The sequence below is a fragment of the Lolium perenne genome, chromosome 1 (assembly GCF_019359855.2).
Source record: "Lolium perenne isolate Kyuss_39 chromosome 1, Kyuss_2.0, whole genome shotgun sequence".
Taxonomy (NCBI): domain Eukaryota; kingdom Viridiplantae; phylum Streptophyta; class Magnoliopsida; order Poales; family Poaceae; genus Lolium; species Lolium perenne.
Genome location: NC_067244.2, coordinates 38,613,791 through 38,638,034, shown reverse-complemented (window position 1 = coordinate 38,638,034; position 24,244 = coordinate 38,613,791). Strand labels below are relative to the sequence as shown.

Genomic DNA, 24,244 nt, shown 5'->3' with positions numbered 1-24,244 from the left:
ATCCCGGCAATATGAAAAATTAGACTTAGACAAGTCCTGTAGTGAGGAAATTAGGTTGAACACTCATTATTGGCCAGGGACGGAGCCAGTAATGAAGTATAATGGGAGCAATCTTAGCATGAGGGGGACATAACTTGCTAAAATCATACAAATAAGAAGCTCTCGTAGCTAATGCTCAAAGGGAAATCATGAGCACAGGGGGAGGGGGCGTAGCCCTGCTCGCCCCTTGTCTCTGTCCATGTTGCTGGCACGACGTATAGTACTACTTACAAAAGCCAATTATAATGATAAAACCGACCACGCAAAAAATGCACTCCGACATGTTCCACTTTGGTATACGAGGGTTTATAATAACGTCGAATACTATTGAAAAAGAAACCAACCAATTTTACCATTCTCGCACGAGACCATGCAACGGTTACACTTACACATAGACGTGCAAATCTAAAGTTGCATAGTCAACAATCTCCCCCCACCACCCAAACACGACGGCCTTATCCCGTGCCCCACCTCAACTTTGATCCGCGCATCGGTCATTTGCACCTAGCTCACGACCGACAATGATTTACGCCATGCAGAGACCCTTATTCTCCCGCCAAATGCAACCGACATAGGAAACCCCCTACACAACGTCGTCAAACCCGACCATACTAATTCTCCCGCCAAACCATGCACTTAGCAAACCCTAGATACCATTGGCGACCAAAGTCATATTAACCAACCATATATAACATCTTCGCCTCAAATGAAGTCATATTGAATACCCGTAGACCCTTCGCCTCAAATGCTCAAATTCTCACCCATCGGCCGCCACGTCATCCGCCGCTAGGGTGACATGGTCAGACACATCAGCCCTGGCGCCATGGTGGTTCCATGAGAGGGGGATACACACACATAGGTAGGTGGTCAACAATAGCTGGCAGTATTTGCATCCAGCCAAAAGAAATGAAGGGGAAAACGTTGGAAGAAGGGTGAATGGTGTGGGCGTTCTACCCCAGAGGTTGAGACGCCTCCTCCCCCCTCCCTTGTTCTAATCTCCCATCCCCTCCCCGCTCCTCCTCCTCCTCCTCTATATACCACACCATACATACGCCGTAGTCTCTCTTCTCCACTCCTCTGATCACCAGCCGCCCCGCTCTTCGATCCCCGCCGATCCAACCCGGTACGTGCCTCGATCCGTCCGCCCAATCTCGCCTCCGCCCGCGCCTGATCGGATCAGGACCTCGCTCCATCCCATCTCACGCTCTACAACTAGGCTCATACGACTATTTTCTTGGGTTCTTGATTCGTTCAAGCTTCAAGAATCTCACTGTATTTTTCTCCGAATTTTTCCAGGTTTTTTTCCTGGATTCGGCGCCCAGGAACACAAGGTCAGTCAAATCCGTCCCGTCCCGTCCCTGGACAAATTTCCTTCCATTTTTTTGCCTGCTAGATTTTCTCCCGTCGTTTCTGTTTGTGAATTACTTGATTTTTCAACAGAAGAAGCGGCTTTGCCTGATGTCTAGTGTCGCGACCCAGGAGGCGACGTCGGGTTCAGGGTCGGCGGCCAGCAGGAACAAGCGCAAGTTTCGCGCCGAGCCGCCCTCCGGTGAGCTGGGCCCCTTCGGCCTCGAGTACCCACTCACGACGGACTGCGTGGGGTTCGAGTTCATGTCACCTGAGAAGGCTGCGGCGGCCGCCGCCGAGGGTGCCAATCTGGACCTCATCCCCAGCGCGTGCGATGCCTGCAAAGGCATCCACGCCACGGCTGAGGAGCTATTAGAGTGTCAACGGTATGTGAATTGGAGTGACCCGAATGAGGCGCAGCTGGAGGAGATCCTTCTCAAGAGCCTGGATACCACCTTCGACAATGCCGTCGGTGTGATCACCACAATGGGCTACTCAGAGGCTGCTGCTCGGGCTGCGGTCGTGCGGGCAGCTGCGCAGTACAACTGGAGGGAGAGCCTTGCTGGGTTCGGCGAGGCAGCGGTCGAGGTGCTCAAGACCGAGGGGGACTTGCTACCTAGGGATGGCTCCTCCCTTGAGGACATGAGGAAGATTGAACAGGTTGTGCTCGGCACCTTGATTGGGGTGGTCAATGAGGCCCAGCCGTTCTACACCACAGGCGATGTCATGTTTTGCCTGCTCATGTCAGATATGAATGTTGCCCATGCCTGTACCATGGACTACAGCACTGCTTCTCTTCCGGCGGTGGGTGCTCAAGTGATTGCACAACCAGTTGCCGGGAACGGCGAACCTGGCCCAAGTCCCGACCTTTCTGTTTCCATTACCCACCCACAGACTGGCATTACTTTCCGCGGAAAACTTACCCCAGTGCCACCTGGCTCTTACAATGCTGTGAAAGCTGATTCATCCACAACATCAGTGAGCCCGAATGTCCCAAATGGCAAGCCATCTACCTCTGCCAAGATGCATCCTGTGGTACCAAATGTTAAGCCAAAAGAACACACGGCTGCTATGCCTGATCATTCAGAGGATCAACCATTTGTTGCTGCTGCGACGCAATCTGTCAAGGATGATAAGCCATTCCCTAGCAAGAGGGGGAGCTCTAAGAGGGATTCCTTGCACCGCCAGAAGTTGATGAGCTTTGATAAAAATTCCCGAGCATTGGGCTCTAAAGGATCTCTTAGGTCTGGCAAGCATAGCTCTTCTGCCATTGCAGCACTAGAGAGGAAGTGCAGGCCGCTTCCAGATTCTGCTACCTGCAGCTTGAAATGCCAATCAAAAATTGTAAAAGGGTTTGCTGCAAGCATGAAAGGGTCAGAATATGCAGTCGACCTTTCTTTTACTGCCACTGGTACCATTGCCTCTATTCCATCATTTGATGCCAAGGCAACCAAGAATGCTGACCCAGCATCAGCTGCTAGCACAGAATTGTCATTGTCATTGCCTTTGCCTTTGCCTTCACCATCCTCAGGCGATGGTTCTGCTCCATCTTTGAATCACGATTCTAATACTGAAGCTGTAGACCCTAGCAGCAAAATTAACTTTGCATATGATGAGGATCAGAAGGTCTGGGTTCCACAAGATAAGAAGGATGAAATGGTTTTGATTCTTGTCCAGAGGCAGAAAGAGTTGCAAGCACATATGCGGGATTGGAGGGACTGGGCTATGGAGAAGGTGATGCAGGTCACACGACGACTTGCCAAGGAGAAGGAGGAGCTTCAGTCACTCCGGAGAGAGAAGGAAGAGGTGGACCGACTTCATGAGGAAAGGCACTGTCTGGTAGAGAGCGCTCGGAAGAAGCTTTTAGAGATGGAGTCTGCAATTTCCAGGTTAAGCGCTCAGCTGGATAAAGCAGATGCTTCCGCTCGTAGGCGCGAGGCTGAAAATGCACAACTTAGGGTACAGATGGAAGCTGCAAAGCGGCATGCGGCTGAGTCCGCAGCAAATTTTGTGGAGCTTTCAAAGAAGGATGAGAGCAGTCTTAAAAGGTCCCAGCATTGGGAATCTGAAAGATCCCAGTTGCAAGAGCAGCTTGTAGCAGAAAAAAGCAAACTATCCTGGGTTCAGCAACAACTTCAGCATGCTAAAGAGAAGAAAGAACAACTGAAGGTACTTACTTCTTTACCTCTTCGTAATCTTCTAAATCTGAGTGAATAGTATCTATGAGACACATGCAAGTCACATAATTTGATGATGAATCTTCAATTGATGTGGTTCAGTTGATATATACTCCACAATTTTATCAGAAATGCTTAGTGCTGTTTACATTGTTTTTGAGAGATTGATGTTTTGATTTTTTGACTGCAAAAAAATTAAATTAAGCAGGAAAAGGTTAAACTTTGCATAAAATCTGATGTTAGCTCACATCAGAACTTCTAAATATTAGGATGGACATCTTCTCTTGTGTGTTGTGTTTCCGCTTCATATTGAACTCTCCAGTATACCTTTAATGCATGTTGTTTTTTGGGTAAGTTTAATAGTATGTTCATGGTTATGCTAGTCATTTCATTTCCCTCCATGTTCTCTTATTTGCTTGCATTTCTTCCACCTTTCCATGCATACAAACTGGATAAGAAATAGTACATAATAAATGATAGCTAAATTGGTTGTCATGCTGTCAATGCCGTAATAACAATTAGTATTTCACATATAGCTCGCATTTGGCAAGTTCTTACATGCCAAATTTCAGGAAAGAAGCTTCTTGAGACTTACACGTACATGTGTGTGCTTCATTAAACTCTAGCCTGTTAATCATTTGTTTTGTTAAATAAACTAAAGAGTCTACTTGCATGTTTGTTCATTGTCGGTAAGTTCTAGTCTATACTCCAAACAGATAAAAATGGTAGTGTCATTTCTTCACTAGTACCTCTGCAGTGTTTCCAACCTTTGATACGTCGACTCATATCATGTTATTGAAGTTCTTCCTGTGTTCATTGTCTTTCAGATGGAGGATTTAAAATCATGTTACCTCTTAGGGAGGAAAACACATTAGCTTTCGTTCTTCCTACTATACACTTAAACACACAAAATAGCGTGTTTGCAACTAATTTTTCATTCATAGTCATCAAATATATGTCAAGTTGATTGGTCATATCATGTAATGCTGGTTGTACCTGTTAGGAAGTTATTGTAGAACTTTAAGGTTGCTTTGTAGTATGCAGTATAATCATGCGGATTATTTTATGCCATACTTACTGCATTGGCCGAACCATTCTTAATGCTTGCAGGTAAGGTGGAGACAGGAAGAGGCTGGGAAGACTGAAGCAATTGCCCATGTGACCTCAGAGAGGAAAGAGCGGGGTCAGATTGAGACATCACTGAGGTCGGAAGAGAACTTCCTGCACCTTAAAGCTGAGAATGACATGCAAAGATACAAGAGCGAGATCCGTGCTCTCGAGCAGCAGATCTCGCAGCTGAAGGTGTCCCTCGACACCTCAGCAGCCGCTGCTCCCAAGTGGAATACAGATGACAAGACCCGTCCCTCGCGTCTCTCCGAGGGGAGAAAGAACGGGAACACACAGGTTCTGGCCAGGGTTGCTGCATCGCCTGCCCTGGACATTGATCTCGATGACTTGCAGCGTGACCGGGAGTGCGTGATGTGCCTTAGCGAGGAGATGTCAGTCGTCTTCCTCCCCTGCGCCCACCAGGTGGTCTGCGCCAAGTGCAACGAGCTCCATGCCAAGCAAGGGATGAAGGAGTGCCCGTCATGCCGGGCCCACATCCAGCGCAGGGTTTGTGCCCGCCCCATTGGCCGTTGAGAAGATTTTTGCTTCATTATACCATTTGTTCTCCTTTCTTTTTGATTGCCCAGCTTGGATTTGATGGGAGATTATTAGAGAGAATAATGCTTGAGCCGGTGATCGGTTGAACAATAGTACTTTGGTCGTCGTACATCGTATACCCCCTACAAAATTATGGATGATGGATAATGGATAATGGATGGTTATATGGATATATCCCGCTCCTTCTTGTTGCATACTGCTAAGTGCTAACCCTTTTTTGTGCAGGCTTAACTGTTGTTGTGAAGCCAAAAATATCGTGTGAACCATTTCTGGTAGGCTGGTAGCACTAACTGGAGTGGATGTTCCCTGTAGCCTGACCATTTCTGATTCCTGGGCGTGGTTGGTAGGGAATGGGGAATCAGAGCTGACAGCTTTACGGCAACAAGTGTTGGTCTGGACCTGGATCTTGAGCTTGTCGGAACATTGGGATCCATGACTATTCCACTCTTGCCTACAGTTGGTCAACTCTTTTTTTTTTCCGCGAAGCTTAATGTCTTCTGAAAAAGCTTCCATCTTTTTGGGAAAAATACTTCAGGCTAGGGAGGGAAATTTGACAGGAAGAAATTTGATGTTGTCATGAACGTCAAAATACATACATATTCACGTTCCTTCCAAATCTACTCCCAGCCGGCAAAACGACGGTTCCCCTCTACCCAGTGGCTGGTGGGAGTGGGGGACTTCGGATCCTTGTTGATGTGCTATAGTTAGGAGCCCTGAGTTAGGTTTTGGTCAACATGAGGCGGAGCTCTTCTAGCGGCAGTGGTGGCGATGTTGTGTGGAATAATTAGAATAAGATTTTCTCCACACCTCGCCACCTCGTAGATGGTGGTCCCTTCGCAGGTGTTGAGGAGGGCGGAGAATCTTCTATCTTCATGTTTTGTAGGCGATCTTTGTGTCTCGGTTCTATTCCGATCGGTGGGGTTCAACCAGGTTTGGCTTCATCGTGGAGATGGCGAGGCCGGGTCTCACAAGATTTGTCAGGTCGAATCGGGTGTGGTCGTCCTCGTCCAGCCATGTTGTTCGCTTTCTTCTTCGGGACAACGATCATCTTTAAAGATCACTATTGTTGGCGTTGGACGGCTTGGACGCCCCCCAAAGATCTTTTTTTTTGCTTAGGCTAACCGTCCATAATAGGCTTTGGATGGTGGACAACCTCGAGAAGAGAGGTTAGACAAATTGTGGTGTTTATCCACTTTGCAAGCAAATTCAAGAGACAACGGCTCACCTCTTCTCCTATTCTCGCTTCACCAAAAGACTTTGTGATGTGGTCAAGGCTTGGCTTGGCATCCCTTGCATCCGCACTCATGAGTGGTCTAACATTGACGATTGCTGGTCATTAATGACTTGCAAAACCCCTTACAACCGTAAAGCTATGATCTCCATCACCATGCTCACTAGTTAGATGATATGAAACGAGCGAAACTCAAGAGTCTTCCAAAATAATTCCACCCCTCCTACATTTCTCCTCGAGACTGTCAACAACGAGTTCAAGCTTTGGATCTTGGCGGATGCTAAATTTTTTTTTGAACAAGATAGGTCCCGAAGGACCTGGAGCATGCATTATATCGTCGGTGGGAGCACAGTTACATAGATGACCTCTAGGAAAAGGAAAATTACAACCAAGTCCCTATTTTTGCACTAAGCACCCCGCAAAGACGCGCAAAAACACGATCGAGTCCATTGCCGACAGTTGCTGACTTTCCGGCGCGGCCGCCGCTTCCATCACCGGGGACGAAGCCACTTGGGGAAGGAGCAACACTCATCGCCCCGCCGTAGTCGAAGAAGATCGTCCAACGCTGGAGGAGAAAGATCGAATCAAGTCCGAGCGCAGCAGGGCCAACCCTATGGCCAAAGATAGCGACAGCCGGAGCTAGCCGACGCTTGGAGACTGCTGCCGAGGTTGCATGCTCCAGGAACCTCGAGCGCCGCCTCTGCAGGGTCGTCGCAGCCACACGCATCCTCTCCTCCCCCTCGCCACCGAGGCCGGCCAAGAGGAGATGGAGACGAACCGGGCCACCCAAGCAGAGATGGCGAGGACGCTTATTGAAGCAGGGGCGCGTCAGAGAAGCAGATCTCCCCATCTTCCACCATGGAAGAACAACAGAGCATGCCAACGGCGCTGGCCTGACACGGCTTCGATGCACCACGCTTGGAGGAGACCCCTGCCTACCCCCAGATGCGCAGGTACTGGCACCATCCTTCCTCTTCTCCTCGCCTCCATGGTCGGCCAGAGGAGGAAGAGATGGAAGCCCAGCAGCGCAGATCCAGGGGTAGCAGTGCTGGATCTTATACACGGAGATCCCTGAGGTGGCGGATATCGCCGTCTCCGACCACCGGAGCTCGGGAAGACGAAGCCACGAACGCAGGCTGTTCAAGATCTGATCCAGAAGATCTTGAACCCTACTCCAAACTACCGGCATATAGCCGAGAACTAAAAAAACTAAACCTAAAGACTACTCCGGCACCCCTCCCTCGCCATCTCCGACCGGCAAAGGCGCCGGAGAAGACTTGGGAGAGGCCCGGTCTCTCGCTCAGAGCTGTCAAGGAAGAGGGGAGGAGAGAGAAAGGAAGGGGGGGGGGGAAATGAGCCCCAAATCCCGAGAATCTGGATGGTAAAAATTTGAGTCATGTAATTTTGGAAGAGTATCTCCATCTCTTTGATTTTTCGCTAGCACAAGCACAGCTGCACAAGCGATCTGATGGAATGGGTTAAATCCTGCGAGCACGGGCCCACCGGATAGTGGCGCAGTAGATCTCTGACCTAGAGTAGTACGGAGACTCGTCCCGGTTCGTGGGGCCCGCGTGTCGGCGGAACGGCTCAGGGGAACTTCCCTCACTTCCCCTAGCTCACATTCCCCGTCTCTTCTTTCTTTTTCCTAGCGAGAATAGCAACCAGTGAACGGCGGCTATGGCGGCGGCGGCGGCGGTGGAGAGCATCGTGGTGGTGCACAACGTGGCGAAGAGGCACAACGTGGGGACGCTGGCGAGGAGCGCGACGGCGTTCGGCGTGGCGGAGGTGGTGGTGGTCGGCCGCCGCGACGTCAGCGCCTTCGGCAGCCACGGATCCACCTCCCACCTCCGCTTCCGCCACTTCACCACCCTCGCCACAGCTTGCGCCTACCTCAAGGTAATTTCCGCCCTGCCTGGATCAACAAACCCCCGAATCTGCACGCCCCATCCTTAAACCCTAAACCCTAACCCCGAATCCTTCCCCGAATCTCCATCTCTCCCCTTCCTGGCGCGTGACTTGTATTTTCTGCTGTTTCCTGCAGGATGAGAGGGGGTGTGACATTTGCGGCGTGGAGATCACCGACGACGCTCTGCCGGTGACGGCCCACCCGTTCCGCAGGAGCACCGCGTTCCTCTTTGGCAATGAGGTTGGTCGGATTCTCATGACTCAGCACCAGTAACGAGTGCTGAATTACTAATTTGTGAAATTAACTTGGCTGGTATGCAATTTCTAAGAGGGGGACCGGGATGGGTATTACTCAACTCAAATCCTCAACACATGGAATCTCATTTTTTTTGTTTAGAAATAAAGGGGCCAGCCCCCTGGTTCCATTAAAATGCAACCAACATCATGTTATCACTGTGCATTCGAACACTCTGTACTTTATTAGTTATAAGCAAGAACCACTTCTGTATCTGCTGATGGGAACTTCGTGTTGTAGTTAGCTTCACTGAAGTGCAATTTGGAAGAGAAAACACCTTCCTCACATTAGGCGTCCATATTGAATTGGACATTTGCAACAAAAAGAATTAGTTAGACAAACATGACTATGTTAATCACAGCTGCTATTTGGTTTCTGATTATACAACCTGACTTATACTAAGGGCTGTCAAGATGCTATCTTCATTTTCCCCTCTCAAATATTGGATTTTCATATCTGTTGCAACTTTCATCCCCAATGGGTATTTGATCGACATGGACCAAATGTATTATGTATGACCAATGCAATCGTACTGTTTCCTAATTATTCCAGCTGTAGATGTTGGTGTAGCAGTGGAGCCATCAATGGCAGGAAAATAGGGATTTACGCCTATGCCTCACGGCAGATGGATTTAGAAACCAGTGTGGGCACCTACGAGACTTAAGATATTTTGAATTGGTTCATAGTTGGAAGTAAAACACTATCTCAAGGCTTTATGTCATGTTAAACATGCTTAGTATCACTATCCTTCATGGTTTTCAATTATCATGTTCTACTGCTCAATTTCCATTTTTTAGTTGCTAGAAAATTGTTGTTAAATCGTTTCTGAAGTTTAATGGCAAGTTAAAACTGAAGTGAATGCTTTTCATTTTAGTTACGAAAATACAGCTAGTGGTTGTTTACAAGCCTTCTATTTTAATTAAATCCTTCTAATGTTTGTTGCATCCAGTAGGGTACAGGACTCTCACAGAAGGAGTGTGAGGTCTGTGACTTCTTCGTCTATATCCCTCAGTACGGTGGTGGAACTGCATCACTGAATGTTACAGTTGCAGCATCGATTGTTCTCCACCACTTTGGTGGTACGTTCCCTTCCTTCGCTTGATGTGACATGAATTTTTGTAGCAATGCAGTTATCCAAATAAGAGCTAGGAATTCACAAACCCTTTGCTCTCTGTGACATTCACTGTTTTATGGAGTAAATCATGGAATCTCTCTGAGAGCCAGTTTGCAGTTCTATGGGATGTGTCCTGACTCCTGATGTGCTATGGAATCTAGTTAGTTAGATAATCCTTATTAATCCCATTAAAAAAAATTATGTTACTTCTGTAAGACGCTTTCAAACAACTGCTGCATTTAGCATGTAAAGAAATTGATAAATGATATTGAAAAGCAACGACGATGCCAAACATAACCTAAATAATCAGGTCTTCTTTGTATAATTCTTGTTGGCTTGAGATTACTCTAGGTGGTAAGTTGAGATATACCGCCAAAAATTGTGTTGACCTCCAAAAAAGGTACATACTAAATGTAACTTGATTTTTCTATTAGTTTTTCATGTTAACTTGGTGCCAAAACCAGCGTGGTTTGCTTGTTTGCAACACAAATATCTCCTATCTTCTGTTTCCTGATGCATTGGAACTTTCCGTTAATAATTCATCATTGGATTCACAGAAATAGTCCCAGAACTTCTCATGCAGACTTTGGTATGTTATATTCATATATGTTGCTCCATTTGACCAAAATATTCTCAAACTAATACCTGTTTCCTACATCAATAATTTGGATTGCTGCATTATTTCTCCAAATTATCAAATGTCTATTTTAAGCTTTATCATCCATGGATCTTGATGTGGATAGCAGAGTTCCATCATCCATGTTATTAGCTGTACCGCTCAACATGTGAAATAACTTTATAATAATGATACTAAAATAGTTCTACTTTGAATTTGGTACTAAAAAGGTTGATCATTGTGCTCGTAATGGCAAGGAACCACTGAATTTGTACTTGTATTTTCACATACAGATAAGCACACAGGAAAACTCGATATAATGTTGTTCATTTCTGGAAGTTTTCCATTTATTAGCTAAAAGCAGCACTTTAATTTCGGTCAGTATTTGTAGTCCTTAGTTTAGTTTGTCCTGTTTGGATGCTGTATAAGCAGTCTTCGTTCTAGAATTTGTGGCGGAACCATTGTTTTATGTTATTCTGTTACTGGGTTTCAGCTGGTTCATGCAATTATTTGGCAGGTGAGACTTCTGTCCTTGTCTCCAAGTTGTTCATAATTTCAGAGAAAAACAAGAGTTTAGTGTAAAAAGTTACTCTTATGGAAGACGAGAGATATTTTTGTAATAGTATAATCAAAGTTAAACCTGTCATGGAGTCTAACTACTACGAATCCTCATAAACTCAGCTTTCATGAGATGTATCAGTGACCTCACCAGAAAACTAGACACCAGTGGTTGTTGGTAGGTTTCTCAGGATAGTTTTTTGCTTTATTTGCCTCAGCACTGTATAAATAATAAAAGCACTAGTTGTTGTTAGAGATGCGTCTGAACTTTTAGCACAAGCGCACATTCAATTCAAAGGAAGTTTTGAAATTGATCTTGGAAAGTTATAAAACATCCCCTATTAGTGTATCCTATAGGATGTACTCCCTCCATTTCAAATTCTAAGGCCTATAGATTTTGTACTGAGTCAAAGTTCTTCAGTTTGACCAAATTTATAAAAAAATATTAACATCTATGACACAATGTAAATTCAACATACAAATATATTGTTGATGGATCTACTAATATTGTTGATTTGGTATTTTTGATGTTAACTTTTTTATAAACTTGGTCAAAGTTTGAGTTAAGAGAAAGTCAAATGGCCTTAGATTTTGAAATGGAAGGAGTGTGTTTAAGAAAACGGGAAGGGTGTTGGAGCTTTGATTCTGGGAATGAATACCATGTGGAAGAATTAGATCCCGTATTCACCGATTCAGGGCTTAGGCGCATTCGGGAGTTGTGCGGCTAGGGCAGGAAGCATTGGCTGTGGGGAGGGATGATGCACGAGGGAAAAGAAGGATACATACTTCAATTTTCCTTGCTTGATTTTTTTTTTCATCATGTTGCTACCAACTTATATGGAGTGTTTGCCTTGCACTTCACTGGATTCTTAATCTACTAGAACAAACTGGAGAGTAGTGATTTGTCCATCAATAGGAGCACACCCCATCGATTGGAACGCTACTCAAGCTAAGACTCATTCCTAATCTGGAGAGCTCTTATAGAAAGCTGTGACTTGCTGACCTACGCAGCTTCTGGACTTGTCTGTGGTTGTGGGAGCGGTGACCATGGATGCTTATACGCCTGCCTCCACATAACATAGGGAGTATAGAATATAGATCATATTCTGGTTTGTTTAGTGGCTATACTACTAACACAAACAGCTGCCATTATTTACTCTAAATTTTAGTTGAGAATTTCTCCGCTGAGGACTTTGATTTAATACTAGTCAGTCGTTTGCAGGACAGCAGGTAGTATAGACCTATAGTCGCCTGATTATTATTTTTGTGTCAATTTCTGCAGTCTGGGCTGGCTTTCCTGAGCGAGGCCGAGAAGGCAACAAATTCGTCGTAGCTGACAAACCACATGGACAGTCGAGGGGGCTCTACTGCTCAGACTCAATTGAAGACGTGATTGAAGAGCGCAAGACACGAAGAGAAAATGCCTGTGATATATTCGAGGAGAATGGAAGTAGCCACACCCAAGAATCAAATGGTCTAGACACGATGTTTACTGACTAGAGTACCCCATTTGGCCTCCGTCTCTAGAAAAGCCCCAGGATGATGACGGGCTGATAAGGTAAAGTCACAAACAACTCAATTTCTCACCTGTGACCTGGATACTTTTTGCTTCAGTGGCAAGGAGCAGATAGCAATCAATGCCTTCATTGTTGATTTGTGAAGTCAGGGACGATGATTACATGAATTGTTCCTTAAACTAGTGTTAAAATATAGCTCAATGTTTTGCTATCAAATTGTGTGTAACATGGCATCAGTTTTCTGTTCTGAACATGTGTTGACTGTATCCAAATTCCTATAATGGCGCATCGCCCACAAGAATCTAATCTGAATTGATCATGCACAACCATGCTTATTATTATCTTTTACCCTATTCATGTATGCACAACTGCAGGTGAAACCTTAGTCCTGGTCTATCTCCATCCATTAATTCACAAACCCAAAGTAAACTCCAAGGTCCGGAGAGACGAAGATTCTACAAGTTAATAAGGTCTTGCTTGAGTAAATCACCACAACAATCGCTTCCCAACGATCGATATAATCCTAGATCTTTTAGGGGAAAAGCAACTATACTACGTCCGGTATATAATCCTAGATCTTATAGGGAAAAAGCAACTATACTATATTGGGTATTCCAAATCGGATGTATCACCGACACATTTGCTAACTCTCCTTTGAGCCTCCACAGAAGCTCTATAAGACGATCTTGTAGTTGTTGATGAGTGTTTGAGTTATGGATTTCTGCATGCATGGCTATGAAATCAGCAAAATCTAGGGGCATTTGGTTATCAACATCCGCAAGAGGACCCTCACAGTCACAAGGACCAGCAAGGACCAGCATGGTTGGCACGAGTCTTATAGTCACTCTCGATGACCATGTTGGCATGACCAAATGCTCAATCGACATCCTTCTTGCAACTCTCCCGGTGATCACAAACTGGGAAAATTCTTCTGACCTAGAGGCACAAGGATTAGTTTGACAAATGTCACCCATTTTAGTTAGATAGTATGTACCCTTTGGTATATGAGTGGTTATTGATTTCATAGTTGCATGGCGGATCATGACCATCCACAAGTTTCTTGAACACCGGAGATCACTGCAGCACGTTGATGTTATTGTGTGATCCCGCCATGCCAAAGAAGGATATGTGGATGCATATATTTTTGTAGATTTTTTAACATTTAAAATATTCCTTTTCATTATGCAGGAGCATGTGATCCATGGGATCAGTTCTGAATTTGCGCTACTTTTGCTAAGAAGGTTTGTGTGACATGATATCAGACGGGCTCCTTTGATTCATACATTAGTAAAAGTACTGAAATGGAAAAAATGTATCATGCCTACTTCAATCCTATGGAAAGATGATGAAGTGTGTTTGATTGTAGCAAAAAGAATTTTCCGTCATATATAACCTATTTTTTTTTTCTATTAGATTTGTACTACAAGATCTGTAGATTAGTTTCTGTAAGATAAGTTCTTATAAATCAAACAGATCGTATAGCAAATCTTCCAGGAGGCTTTACGCTGCGAAGAAGAGTGTTGCTTCTGTCCGAGCTACTCCTTTTTTTTTGTACTCTCGGGATGTTTATTATTCCTTGGTCGTTTACTAGAATCCCTTTGCCGTCCTTTGAACACGACGAAAAGGTCAAGAACTCCCCTTGGAGTTCCAGTATGTGCTCTCAGCTAGGCTACAAAGTCGCAGATATGGACGCAGGGCTTGTAAATAGGTGCCGATGTTTAGAGAGTAGATGGCGATCGGCGAACACTTGAACCGTTCTATCTTGATGTCGTCCAAGCTGCTCCATATATTTTGTGTTAGGTTATTAGTCAGACAAATGCAGCATCACGTTAAAAACGAAAAGCTCTCAGCCACGCATCTCGCTCCTTCCCCATTTAAGCTGTAACCGAGCACCAACATTATCCAAAGGCCCAAAATGTCAAGCATGGCATGTGCGGACTTGTCGGGTGCTGAGATTTCCGGCCGCGAACCATTCGCACTCCACGCTAGTATTCATGATGGGAGCGACCCCCGGTTGGTCGCTTCCGACTTGTTTCAGGATCCTCCTGCGCCGGAGTCCAAGGAGTTCATGGGCATGTCAACATCGCCGTTGGCGTTCGCGGTGCGGCGGCGTGACCCGGAGCTCGTCGGCCCGGCCGTGCCGACGCCAGAAGACACCAAGCGTCTCTCCGACATCGACGACCAGGGCACGCTGCGCGGGCACGTTTCGTTCGCCCTCGTCTACCGCGCCCGCGTGCCGGAGGACGGCGACCTCGCGCAGGGCGACCCGGTGAGCGTCATCCGACGCGCGCTCGGCGAGGCGCTGGTGCACTACTACCCGCTGGCCGGGCGGCTGAGGGAGGTCGAGGGGCGGAAGCTAGTGGTGGACTGCACCGGCGAGGGGCTGCTGTTCGTGGAGGCTGACGCCGACGTGAGGCTTGCGGAGCTGGAGCGCGGCGCTGGGCTCAGGCCGCCGTTTCCGTGCATGGACCAGCTGCTCTTCGATGTGGAGGGCTCTAGCGGCGTACTCGACTGCCCATTGGTGCTAATCCAGGTATACTGGTGTTTACTCCTACGGAGTAGTATATGATTTTTGCATGCACGTGGTAAACATATGCACTGTTCTATCATGGTCACCCAGGTGACTCGGCTGCTCTGCGGTGGGCTCGTCCTCACGCTCCGGCTCAACCACACCATCTGCGACGCCATCGGCATCGCCCAGTTCATGAACGCCGTCGCCGATCTCGCCCGCGGCCTCCCGGCGCCGACCGTGGCGCCCGCTTGGTCCCGCGAACTCCTCGAAGCGCGCAGTCCGCCTATTCCATCCTTCCCGCACCGCGAGTTCGACGTACTTCCGCCAAATGGTGATGGCCCGCCACCGCCGCCGCCGGCCGACGACATGGTCATGCGATCCTTCACCTTCAGCGCCGCCCACGTCGCCGCGATCAAGAAACACCTCCCTCCACTCCTCCGCGACACGGTCACCAGCTACGAGGCGCTCACAGCCTTCCTCTGGCGCGCCCGCGTCACGGCGCTCGACATAGCGCCGGGCGAGGCCGTGCAGCTGGTCATCATCGCCAACTTCAGGGGCTTCCCCGAGCTGAGCCTGCCGGATGGGTACTATGGCAACGCGTGTGTGCCCGCGAATGCGCGGGCCACCGCCGCGGCGCTGCGCGATGGCTCGATCGGCGACGCGGTGGCGCTGGTGCGGCTGGCCAAGGCCGCCGTGACGGCCGAGTACGTGCGTTCCACGCTCGACGTGCTGGTGCTGCGCGGACGGCCGTGCCTGGCTCTGCAGAACAACATGTTTGTCGTGTCGGACAACCGGCACGCCGGGTTCAACCACGTGGACTTCGGGTGGGGCGAGCCGGTGTACGGCGGCCCTGCCGACACCATCTTCGGCCTGGGATTCTTAGTCGCCGGAAAGGACCCGTACGGGAAGGATGCGGTGGTGGTGCCGATAGTGCTACCGCGGCCGGCCATGGAGCGGTTTGCGGCGGAGGTGGGCAAGCTTTGCAAGGCATAGATTGTGGCGTGCCAGTCTATGGTTTTCCTTTTTATGTGTGTCCGCTCCTCAGCCATCGGGTCATCTTCGCGAGAAATCTCAAGCTCGTCCAATCAAGGCAACATTTTGTGTAACACTTTGCAGAAAGGCAATTTCGTGAATCCTTGTAAGTAGAAAAGATAACGTATGCAACAAATCCTAATTCGGTTGCGGCAAAACATAGAAAAGTGTGTCACAATTTATAACAAAAGAAACCAACTCCTCCGATAGATGTACCCTAAGCATCCAACATCACATAAACATGTTTTGTAGCTTTGAAAAAATATTTTGTATTACAGAAGAAGACATTATTCTAAGAATATAACCGTGGGTATACAGCAAAAATAATATATCCATTTGTAGTATTTGAAAACACCCTATGCAACATTTGAAATTACAAAAAATTAATGACCTCATCTTTAGACTGTGGAAGCACCGTCATGGCCGATTCGACCTCGCCAGCCACCGTCCATAGTGTCCATGGCAAGCTCTACCATGGTGTCCATGGGGAGCTCATTAGGCTTCAATCAGAGTGGCACGAGGAGGTGGTGGCAGCAACGTCGCCACAATGCAGGAGAAAAGGGGCAGCAGCGTGGAGTAGCGCACGTAGGCGGTATCAAACCGCGATGCGCTTGTACGTTATGGTGCACTGACCTTCATCGTGTTCTTCCTCATGTATGTCGTGTTCCGCATACGGTAACCGCCCTTTCCATTGAAAACAAATTATCACAAAATATGCCCCTTTTTTGCAATATGAATGAAGTACATATCTATAATTTAAACTTAGCTTTACGAGCAGGAGGATCAAAGGACTCAATATTTTTTTTCAAAACTAAACTTCTCTGCACGTAATCGCGAAAAACGTCATCTCCCAATTTAGTGTGAAGGCATATCTTGAACGGTTTCATAGCTAGAAAAGGCCCTCTCTATTGTTGCAGTTGACACGAAAAGAGTTATCGCTAGCCTTAGCAACCTCTCAACCATTGGGTAACCAGATGATTTGCCGGTCTTAATTATTCATTTGGTCAATTTAGCAAGTGATTTGCAGTGTTTGATATGTGGACCATTTTAGATCATCGAGAGCCTCTATGGTTATTTAAAACCCTCGAGGGTTTTCCGAGAGGTGTCGACCATTTTAGATCATCGAGAGCCTCTTTGGCTTTTTAAAAGCCTCGAGGGTTTTCCGAGGGGTGTCGACCATTTTGGTCATCTACAACATGTACACCAATTTGCCATCTACAACATGTACACTATTTGAAATGACAACTACCAACAGCAACTACCAACATAGTCTCAAACTTAATCTTAAATAGTGTACATGTTTCAAACTACCAACATGTTGGCAACATTTTGAAACAGCAACTACCATCAACATAGTCTGAAACATCATTTTAGAACATAGTCTTAACAGGTGCACACATATAGAGTTTCACCCATACAGTACAACATAGTCTCAAATTTGAAATGACAACATAGTTTGGACCAATGCACTGACAACAGAGTCTTAAACATGCTTAAATAGGCCAAATTCATCAGATTATGCATCAGAAGTAGGGGCAGGTGGATCCTGGCGATATGTAAACTTTCCAGCAGTTAGATAGCCCTTCATCCTACCTGTCAGAAGTCTCTTCCTTCCACTAACCCTCCTTGGGGCATCATGTAGGATAACGTTGCATAGAAAATAAAAAATTTCCTACCGCGAACACGCAATCCAAGCCAAGATGCAATCTAGAAGACGGTAGCAACGAGGGGGTATCGAGTCTCACCCTTGAAGAGATTCCAAAGCCTACAAGAGGAGGCTCTTGTTGCTGCGGTAGACGATCACTTGCCGCTTGCAAAAGCGCGTAGAAGATCTTGATCACGATCGGTTCCGGCGCCATGAACGGGCAGCACCTCCGTACTCGGTCACACGTTCGGTTGTTGATGAAGACGACGTCCACCTCCCCGTTCCAGCGGGCAGCGGAAGTAGTAGCTCCTCTTGAATCCGACAGCACGACGGCGTGGTGTCGGTGGTGGTGTAGAAGTCCGGCGGAGCTTCGCTAAGCTATGCGGGCAATATGGAGTGGAGGAGCTTGGCTAGGGTTTGGGAGGGGTGGCCGGCCACTCTATGGGGGGCGGCCAGCTTATGGTCTTGGGGTGGCCGGCCCCCTCCCTTGGCCCCTCATTATATAGGTGGATCCCAAGTGTTGGTGTCCAAGTCTTCGAATAAGACCCGAAACCAAAACCTTCCATAGGAGGGGGAAACCTAGCCCAACTAGGACTCCCACCCAAAGGTGGGATTCCCACCTCCCATGTGGGGGGTGGCCGGCCCCCTATGGTGGAGTCCACTTGGGACTCCACCCCATCTAGGGCTGGCCGGCCATGGAGGTGGAGTCCCTTGTGGACTCCACCTTCCTTGGTGGTTTCTTCCGGACTTTTCTAGAACCTTCTAGAACCTTCCATAGAACCTTCCGCGACATTTTATTTCACATAAAATGACATCCTATATATGAATCTTATTCTCCGGACCATTCCGGAACTCCTCGTGATGTCCGGGATCTCATCCGGACTCCGAACAAATATTCGAACTCCATTCCATAATTCAAGTGCTACCATTTCAACATCCAACTTTAAGTGTGTCACCCTACGGTTCGAGAACTATGCGGACATGGTTGAGTACTCACTCCGACCAATAACCAATAGCGGGATCCTGAGATCCATAATGGTTCCCACATATTCAACGATGACTTTAGTGATCGAATGAACCATTCACATATATTACCAATTCCCTTTGTCTCGCGATATTTTACTTGTCCGAGGTTTGATCTTCGGTATCACTCTATACCTTGTTCAACCTCGTCTCCTGACAAGTACTCTTTACTCGCATCGTGGTATGTGGTCTCTTATGAACTTATTCATATGCTTGCAAGACATTAGACGACATTCCACCGAGAGGGCCCGTAGTATATCTATCCGTCATCGGGATGGACAAATCCCACCGTTGATCCATATGCCTCAACTCATACTTTCCGGATACTTAATCCCACCTTTATAGCCACCCATTTACGCAGTGGTGTTTGGTGTAATCAAAGTACCTTTCCGGTATAAGTGATTTACATGATCTCATGGTCATAAGGACTAGGTAACTATGTATCAAAAGCTTATAGCAAATAACTTAATGACGAGATCTTATGCTACGCTTAATTGGGTGTGTCCATTATATCATTCACACAATGACATAACCTTGTTATTAATAACATCCAATGTTCATGATTATGAAACTAATCATCCATTAATCAACAAGCTAGTTTAAGAGGCATACTAGGGACTTCTTGTTTGTCTACATATCACACATGTACTAATGTTTCGGTTAATACAATTCTAGCATGATATATAAACATTTATCATAAACATAAAGATATAAATAATAACCACTTTATTATTGCCTCTAGGGCATATCTCCTTCGATCTCCCACTTGCACTAGAGTCAATAATCTAGATTACATTGTAATATACCTAACACCCATGGCATTCTGGTGTTGGTCATGCTTTGCCCTAGGGAGAGCTTTAGTCAACGGATCTGCTACATTCAGATCGGTGTGTACTTTGCAAATCTTTACTTCTCCATCTTCGATGTACTCGCGAATCGAGTGGTAACGCAGCTTGATATGCTTCAGCCTCTTGTGTGACCTTGGCTCTTGTGCATTGGCGATGGCACCCATGTTATCACAGTAAATGATTAATGGGTCCAATGCACTAGGAACCACACCGAGCTCTACAATGAACCTCTTCATCCATACCGCTTCTGATGAAGCCTCTGGCCGCTATGTACTCTGATTCTGTTGAAGACTTCGCCACCGTGCACCGCTTCGAGCTTGCCCGACTACTGCGGCACCATTCAAGATAAACACGGACCCAGATTGTGACTTAGAGTCATTAGGATCAGGGTTCCAACGTGCATCGGTGTAACCGCGTACAACGAGCTCTTGGTCACCTCCATAACAAAGAAACATATCCTTAGTTCTTTTCACGTACTTCAGGATATTCTTGACCGCTGTCCAGTTGTTCCATTCCTGGATCACTTTGATATCTGCTAGTCAAACTAACAGATGTGCTATATCCGGTCTAGTACATAGCATGGCATACATGATAGATCCTCGCGAGGCATAGGGGATGTTACACATCCTTTCTCTTTCTTCTGCCGTAGCCGGTCCTTGAGTTTTACTCAATACCTTGCCTGGTAACATAGGTAAGAACCCTTTCTTACTTTCGTCCATTCTAAACTTCTTTAGAATCTTGTCCAGATATGTACTCTGTGATAGCCCTATTAGGCGTCTTGATCTATCTCTATAAATCTTGATGCCTAATATATACGATGCTTCACCAAGGTCTTTCATTGAAAAACTATTATTCAAATAACCCTTAACACTGCTTAATAGTTCTATATCATTCCCGATCAATAATATGTCATCTACATATAATATCGTGAATGCTACAGAGCTCCCACTCACTTTCTTGTAAATACAGGCCTCTCCATGACACTTTGTATAAACCCGAAGTCTTTGATCACCTTATCAAAGCGTCGGTTCCAACTTCTTGATGCTTGCTTCAGTCCATAGATTGAACGCTGAAGTTTGCATACTTTGTCAGCATTTTTAGGATCGACAAAACCTTTGGGTTGTACCATATACAACTCTTCCTCAATGTCTCCATTAAGGAACGCCATTTTGACATCCATCTGCCAAATCTCATAATCGAAAAATGCAGCTATTGCTAACAAAATCCTCACAGATTTTAGCTTCGCTACAGGTGAGAAAGTCTCATCGTAGTCAACTCCTTGAATTTGTCGGAAACCCTTTGCGACAAGTCGAGCTTTATAGACGATAATATTACCATCAGCATCTGTTTTTCACTTGAAGATCCATTTATTCTCGACAGCCTTTCGGCTATCAGGTAAGTCTACCAAAGTCCATACTTTGTTATCATACATGGATTCCATTTCGGATTTCATGGCTTCTTGCCATTTGTTGGAATCTGGGCTCATCATCGCTTCTTCATACGTCGCAGGGTCCTCATCATTGTTATCCACAATCATGACATTTAGACAAGGATCATACCAATCAGGAGTGGCACGTTCCCTTGTCGATCTGCGAGGTTCGATGGTTTCCTCGTTCGAAGTTTCATGATCATTATCATTAACTTCCTCTCTGTTGCCGGTGTAGGCGGTACAGTACAACTTCCGATCGCGCTACTACGATCAACGAGTATAGATTCATCAATCTCATCGAGTTCTACTTTTCTTCCAGTCACTTCTTTAGTGAGAAATTCTTTCTCAAGAAAGGTTCCGTTCTTAGCAACAAAGATTTTGCCTTCGGATCTGTGATAGAAAGTGTACCCTATAGTTTCCTTAGGGTATCCTATGAAGACGCATTTCTCCGCTTTGGGTTCTAGCTTGTCCGGTTGTAACTTCTTTACATAGGCTTCGCAACCCCAAACTTTCAGAACGACAGCGTAGGTTTCTTATTAAACCATAAGTCATACGGTGTGGTTTCTCCGGAGTTTGATGGTGCTCTATTGAAAGTGCATGCGGCTGTCTCTAATGCATAACTCCAAAATGATAACGGCAAATCAGTAAGAGACATCATACTACGAACCATATCTAAGAGAGTTCGATTACGACGTTCGGACACACCGTTTCGTTGAGGTGTTCCCGTCGGTGTCAATTGTGAAAGTATTCCGCATTTCTTTAAATGCATGCCAAACTCATAACTCAGATATTCACCTCCACGATCAGATCGTAGAAATTTGATCTTCTTGTTACGTTGATTTTCTACTTCACTTTGAAATTCCTTAAACTTCTCGAAAGTTTCGGTTTTATGTGTCATGAAATAGATATTCCCATATCTACTCGGATCAGCTGTGAAGGTTGGAACATACCGATAACCGCCGCGCGATGCTCCGCTCCTTGGTCCACATACATCGGTATGTATGATTTCCAATAAGTCAGTAGCTCGCTCCATCATACCAGAAAATGGAGTCTTTGTCATTTTTCCCATTAGATATGCTTCGCATCTATCAAGTGACTCAAAGTCAAGTGATTCAAGTAATCCATCAGTATGGAGTTTCTTCATGCGTTTCACTCCAATATGACCAAGACAGCGATTGCCACATATAAGTAGAATTATCCTTAAGTTTAATTCGCTTAGCATCAATGTTATGTATATGCGTATCACTACTATCGAGATCTAATAGAAATAAGCCATTCTTTTGTGGTGCTCGACCATAAAAGATATTATTCATAAAAATAGAACAACCATTATTCTCGAACTTGAATGAATAACCGTCTTGCATTAAACAAGATCCGGATATAATGTTCATGCTCAACGCAGTACATAATAGCAATTATTTAGGCTTAAAACTAATCCCGAAGGTAGATGTAGAGGAAGTGTGCCGACTGCGATCACATTGACCTTGGATCCGTTTCCAACGCGCATCGTCACTTCATCTTTCAAATAGCTATCGTTTATTCTTTAGTTCCTGTTTCGAGTTACAAATATGAGCAACCGAACCGGTATCAAATACCAGTACTAGAACGAGAACCAAGAAATGAACATCTATAACATGTATATCAAATATACCTTCTTTCTTCTTCTTGACAAGGCCGCTCTTCGGATCAGCCGAGATACTTGGAGCAATTACGCTTCCGGTGTCCCTTCTCCTTGCGATAATAGCACTCAGATCGGGCTTAGGGCCGTTCTTAGGTTTCATAGGAGGCGTGGCAGCTTTCTTGCCACCCTTCTTGAATTTTCCCTTAGACTTGCCCTGTTTCTTGAAACTGGTGGTCTTGTTGACCATCAACACTTGGTGCTCTTTCTTGATCTCAATCTCAGCAGCTTTTAGCATGCCAAAGAGTTCAGGTAACTCCTTGTTCATGTTATGCATATTGTAGTTCATCACAAAGTTCTTGTAACTTGGTGGCGGTGATTGAAGGACACGATTAATCCCCGATCTGTTAGGAATCACTATTCCCAAGTCAGAGTTTCTTTGCATGCCCGATCATGGCGAGCATGTGCTCACTAACGGAGCTGCCTTCTTCCATCATACAATTTGAAGAAATGTTTCGATGCTTCATAGCATTCCACGGCCGCATGAGTCTCGAATATAGCTTTCAGCTCATTCATCAACTCATGAGGATCATGGTGCTCAAAACGTTTTTGAAGATCGGATTCCGATCGCACAGGATGGCACACCGAACTTGAGAGTACCGAGTTTTCCGAGTCGCGTAAACAGCTTTTACTTCATCGGATTCATCTTCTCGCAGAGGGTCACCTAGCGGTGCATCAAGCACAAATTGCAGATTTCCGCCAGAGAGGAAGATCCTCACATGACGGAACCAGTCGGTGAAGTTGCTACCGTTGCTCTTAAGTTTCTCTTTCTCTAGGAACTGATTAAAATTGATTGGGGACGCCATCTCTACAACATATATTTGCAATAGTTTAGACTAAGTTTATGACAAATTGAGTTCAAATTTTAATTCAACATAATTAAAAACCTAAGTGAACTCCCACTCAAAACAATATCCCTCGCATTGTCTTAGTGATCACACGAACCAAATCCACCGCACCTAAACCCGATCATCACGAGAAAAGGTGTGATTTCAATGGCGAACACTCAAAGTGTTCATCATATCAACCATATGATTCATGCTCTACCTTTCGGTATCACGTGTTCCGAGACCATGTATGTACATGCTAGGCTCGTCAAGGCCACCTTAGTATCCGCATGTGCAAAACTGTCTTGCACCCGTCATATGTACTTATTGAATCTATCACACCCGATCATCACGAGGTGCTTCGAAACGACAAGACTTGGCAACGGTGCTACTAAGGATGAACACTTTATTATCTTGAGATTTTAGTGAGGGATCATCTTATAATGCTACCGTCGCGATCTAAGCAAAATAAGATGCATAAAAAGGATTAACATCACATGCAGTTCATATGTGATATTATATGGCCCTTTTGTTCTTGCGCCTTTGATCTTCATCTCCAAAGCACGGATATGATCTCCATCATCTTCGGGCATGATCTCCATCATCGTCGGCGTAGCGTCAAGGTCAATGGCGCCGTCTTCATGATTGTCCTCCATGTAGCAACTATTACAACTACTTTGAAATACTACTCAACATGAAATTTAAAGACAACCATAAGGCTCCTGCCGGTTGCCACAATACAATAATGATCATCTCATACATATTCATCATCACATTATGGCCATA

General features: G+C 45.9%; 3 protein-coding genes across 3 annotated transcripts; all 3 read left to right on the top strand.

The window, feature by feature from the left end:
- Positions 1-979: 979 nt before the first annotated feature.
- LOC127347126 (putative E3 ubiquitin-protein ligase RF298) lies at positions 980-5,400 on the top strand. Its single transcript, XM_051373352.2, has 4 exons — positions 980-1,162; positions 1,336-1,370; positions 1,480-3,555; positions 4,674-5,400. Exons 3-4 carry the CDS (start codon positions 1,498-1,500, stop codon positions 5,202-5,204), a joined length of 2,589 nt encoding a protein of 862 aa, XP_051229312.1. The 5' UTR covers positions 980-1,162; positions 1,336-1,370; positions 1,480-1,497; the 3' UTR covers positions 5,205-5,400.
- Positions 5,401-8,063: 2,663 nt separating this feature from the next.
- LOC127347117 (uncharacterized) lies at positions 8,064-12,717 on the top strand. Its single transcript, XM_051373343.2, has 4 exons — positions 8,064-8,355; positions 8,501-8,605; positions 9,612-9,738; positions 12,230-12,717. The coding sequence occupies exons 1-4, from the start codon at positions 8,137-8,139 to the stop codon at positions 12,445-12,447; spliced, it is 669 nt and encodes a 222-aa protein (XP_051229303.1). The 5' UTR covers positions 8,064-8,136; the 3' UTR covers positions 12,448-12,717.
- Positions 12,718-14,381: 1,664 nt separating this feature from the next.
- Positions 14,382-16,109, top strand: LOC127347109 (benzyl alcohol O-benzoyltransferase). The gene is made up of 2 exons (XM_051373335.1): positions 14,382-14,997; positions 15,085-16,109. The coding sequence occupies exons 1-2, from the start codon at positions 14,389-14,391 to the stop codon at positions 15,967-15,969; spliced, it is 1,494 nt and encodes a 497-aa protein (XP_051229295.1). The 5' UTR covers positions 14,382-14,388; the 3' UTR covers positions 15,970-16,109.
- The last annotated feature ends 8,135 nt before the right edge of the window (positions 16,110-24,244 follow it).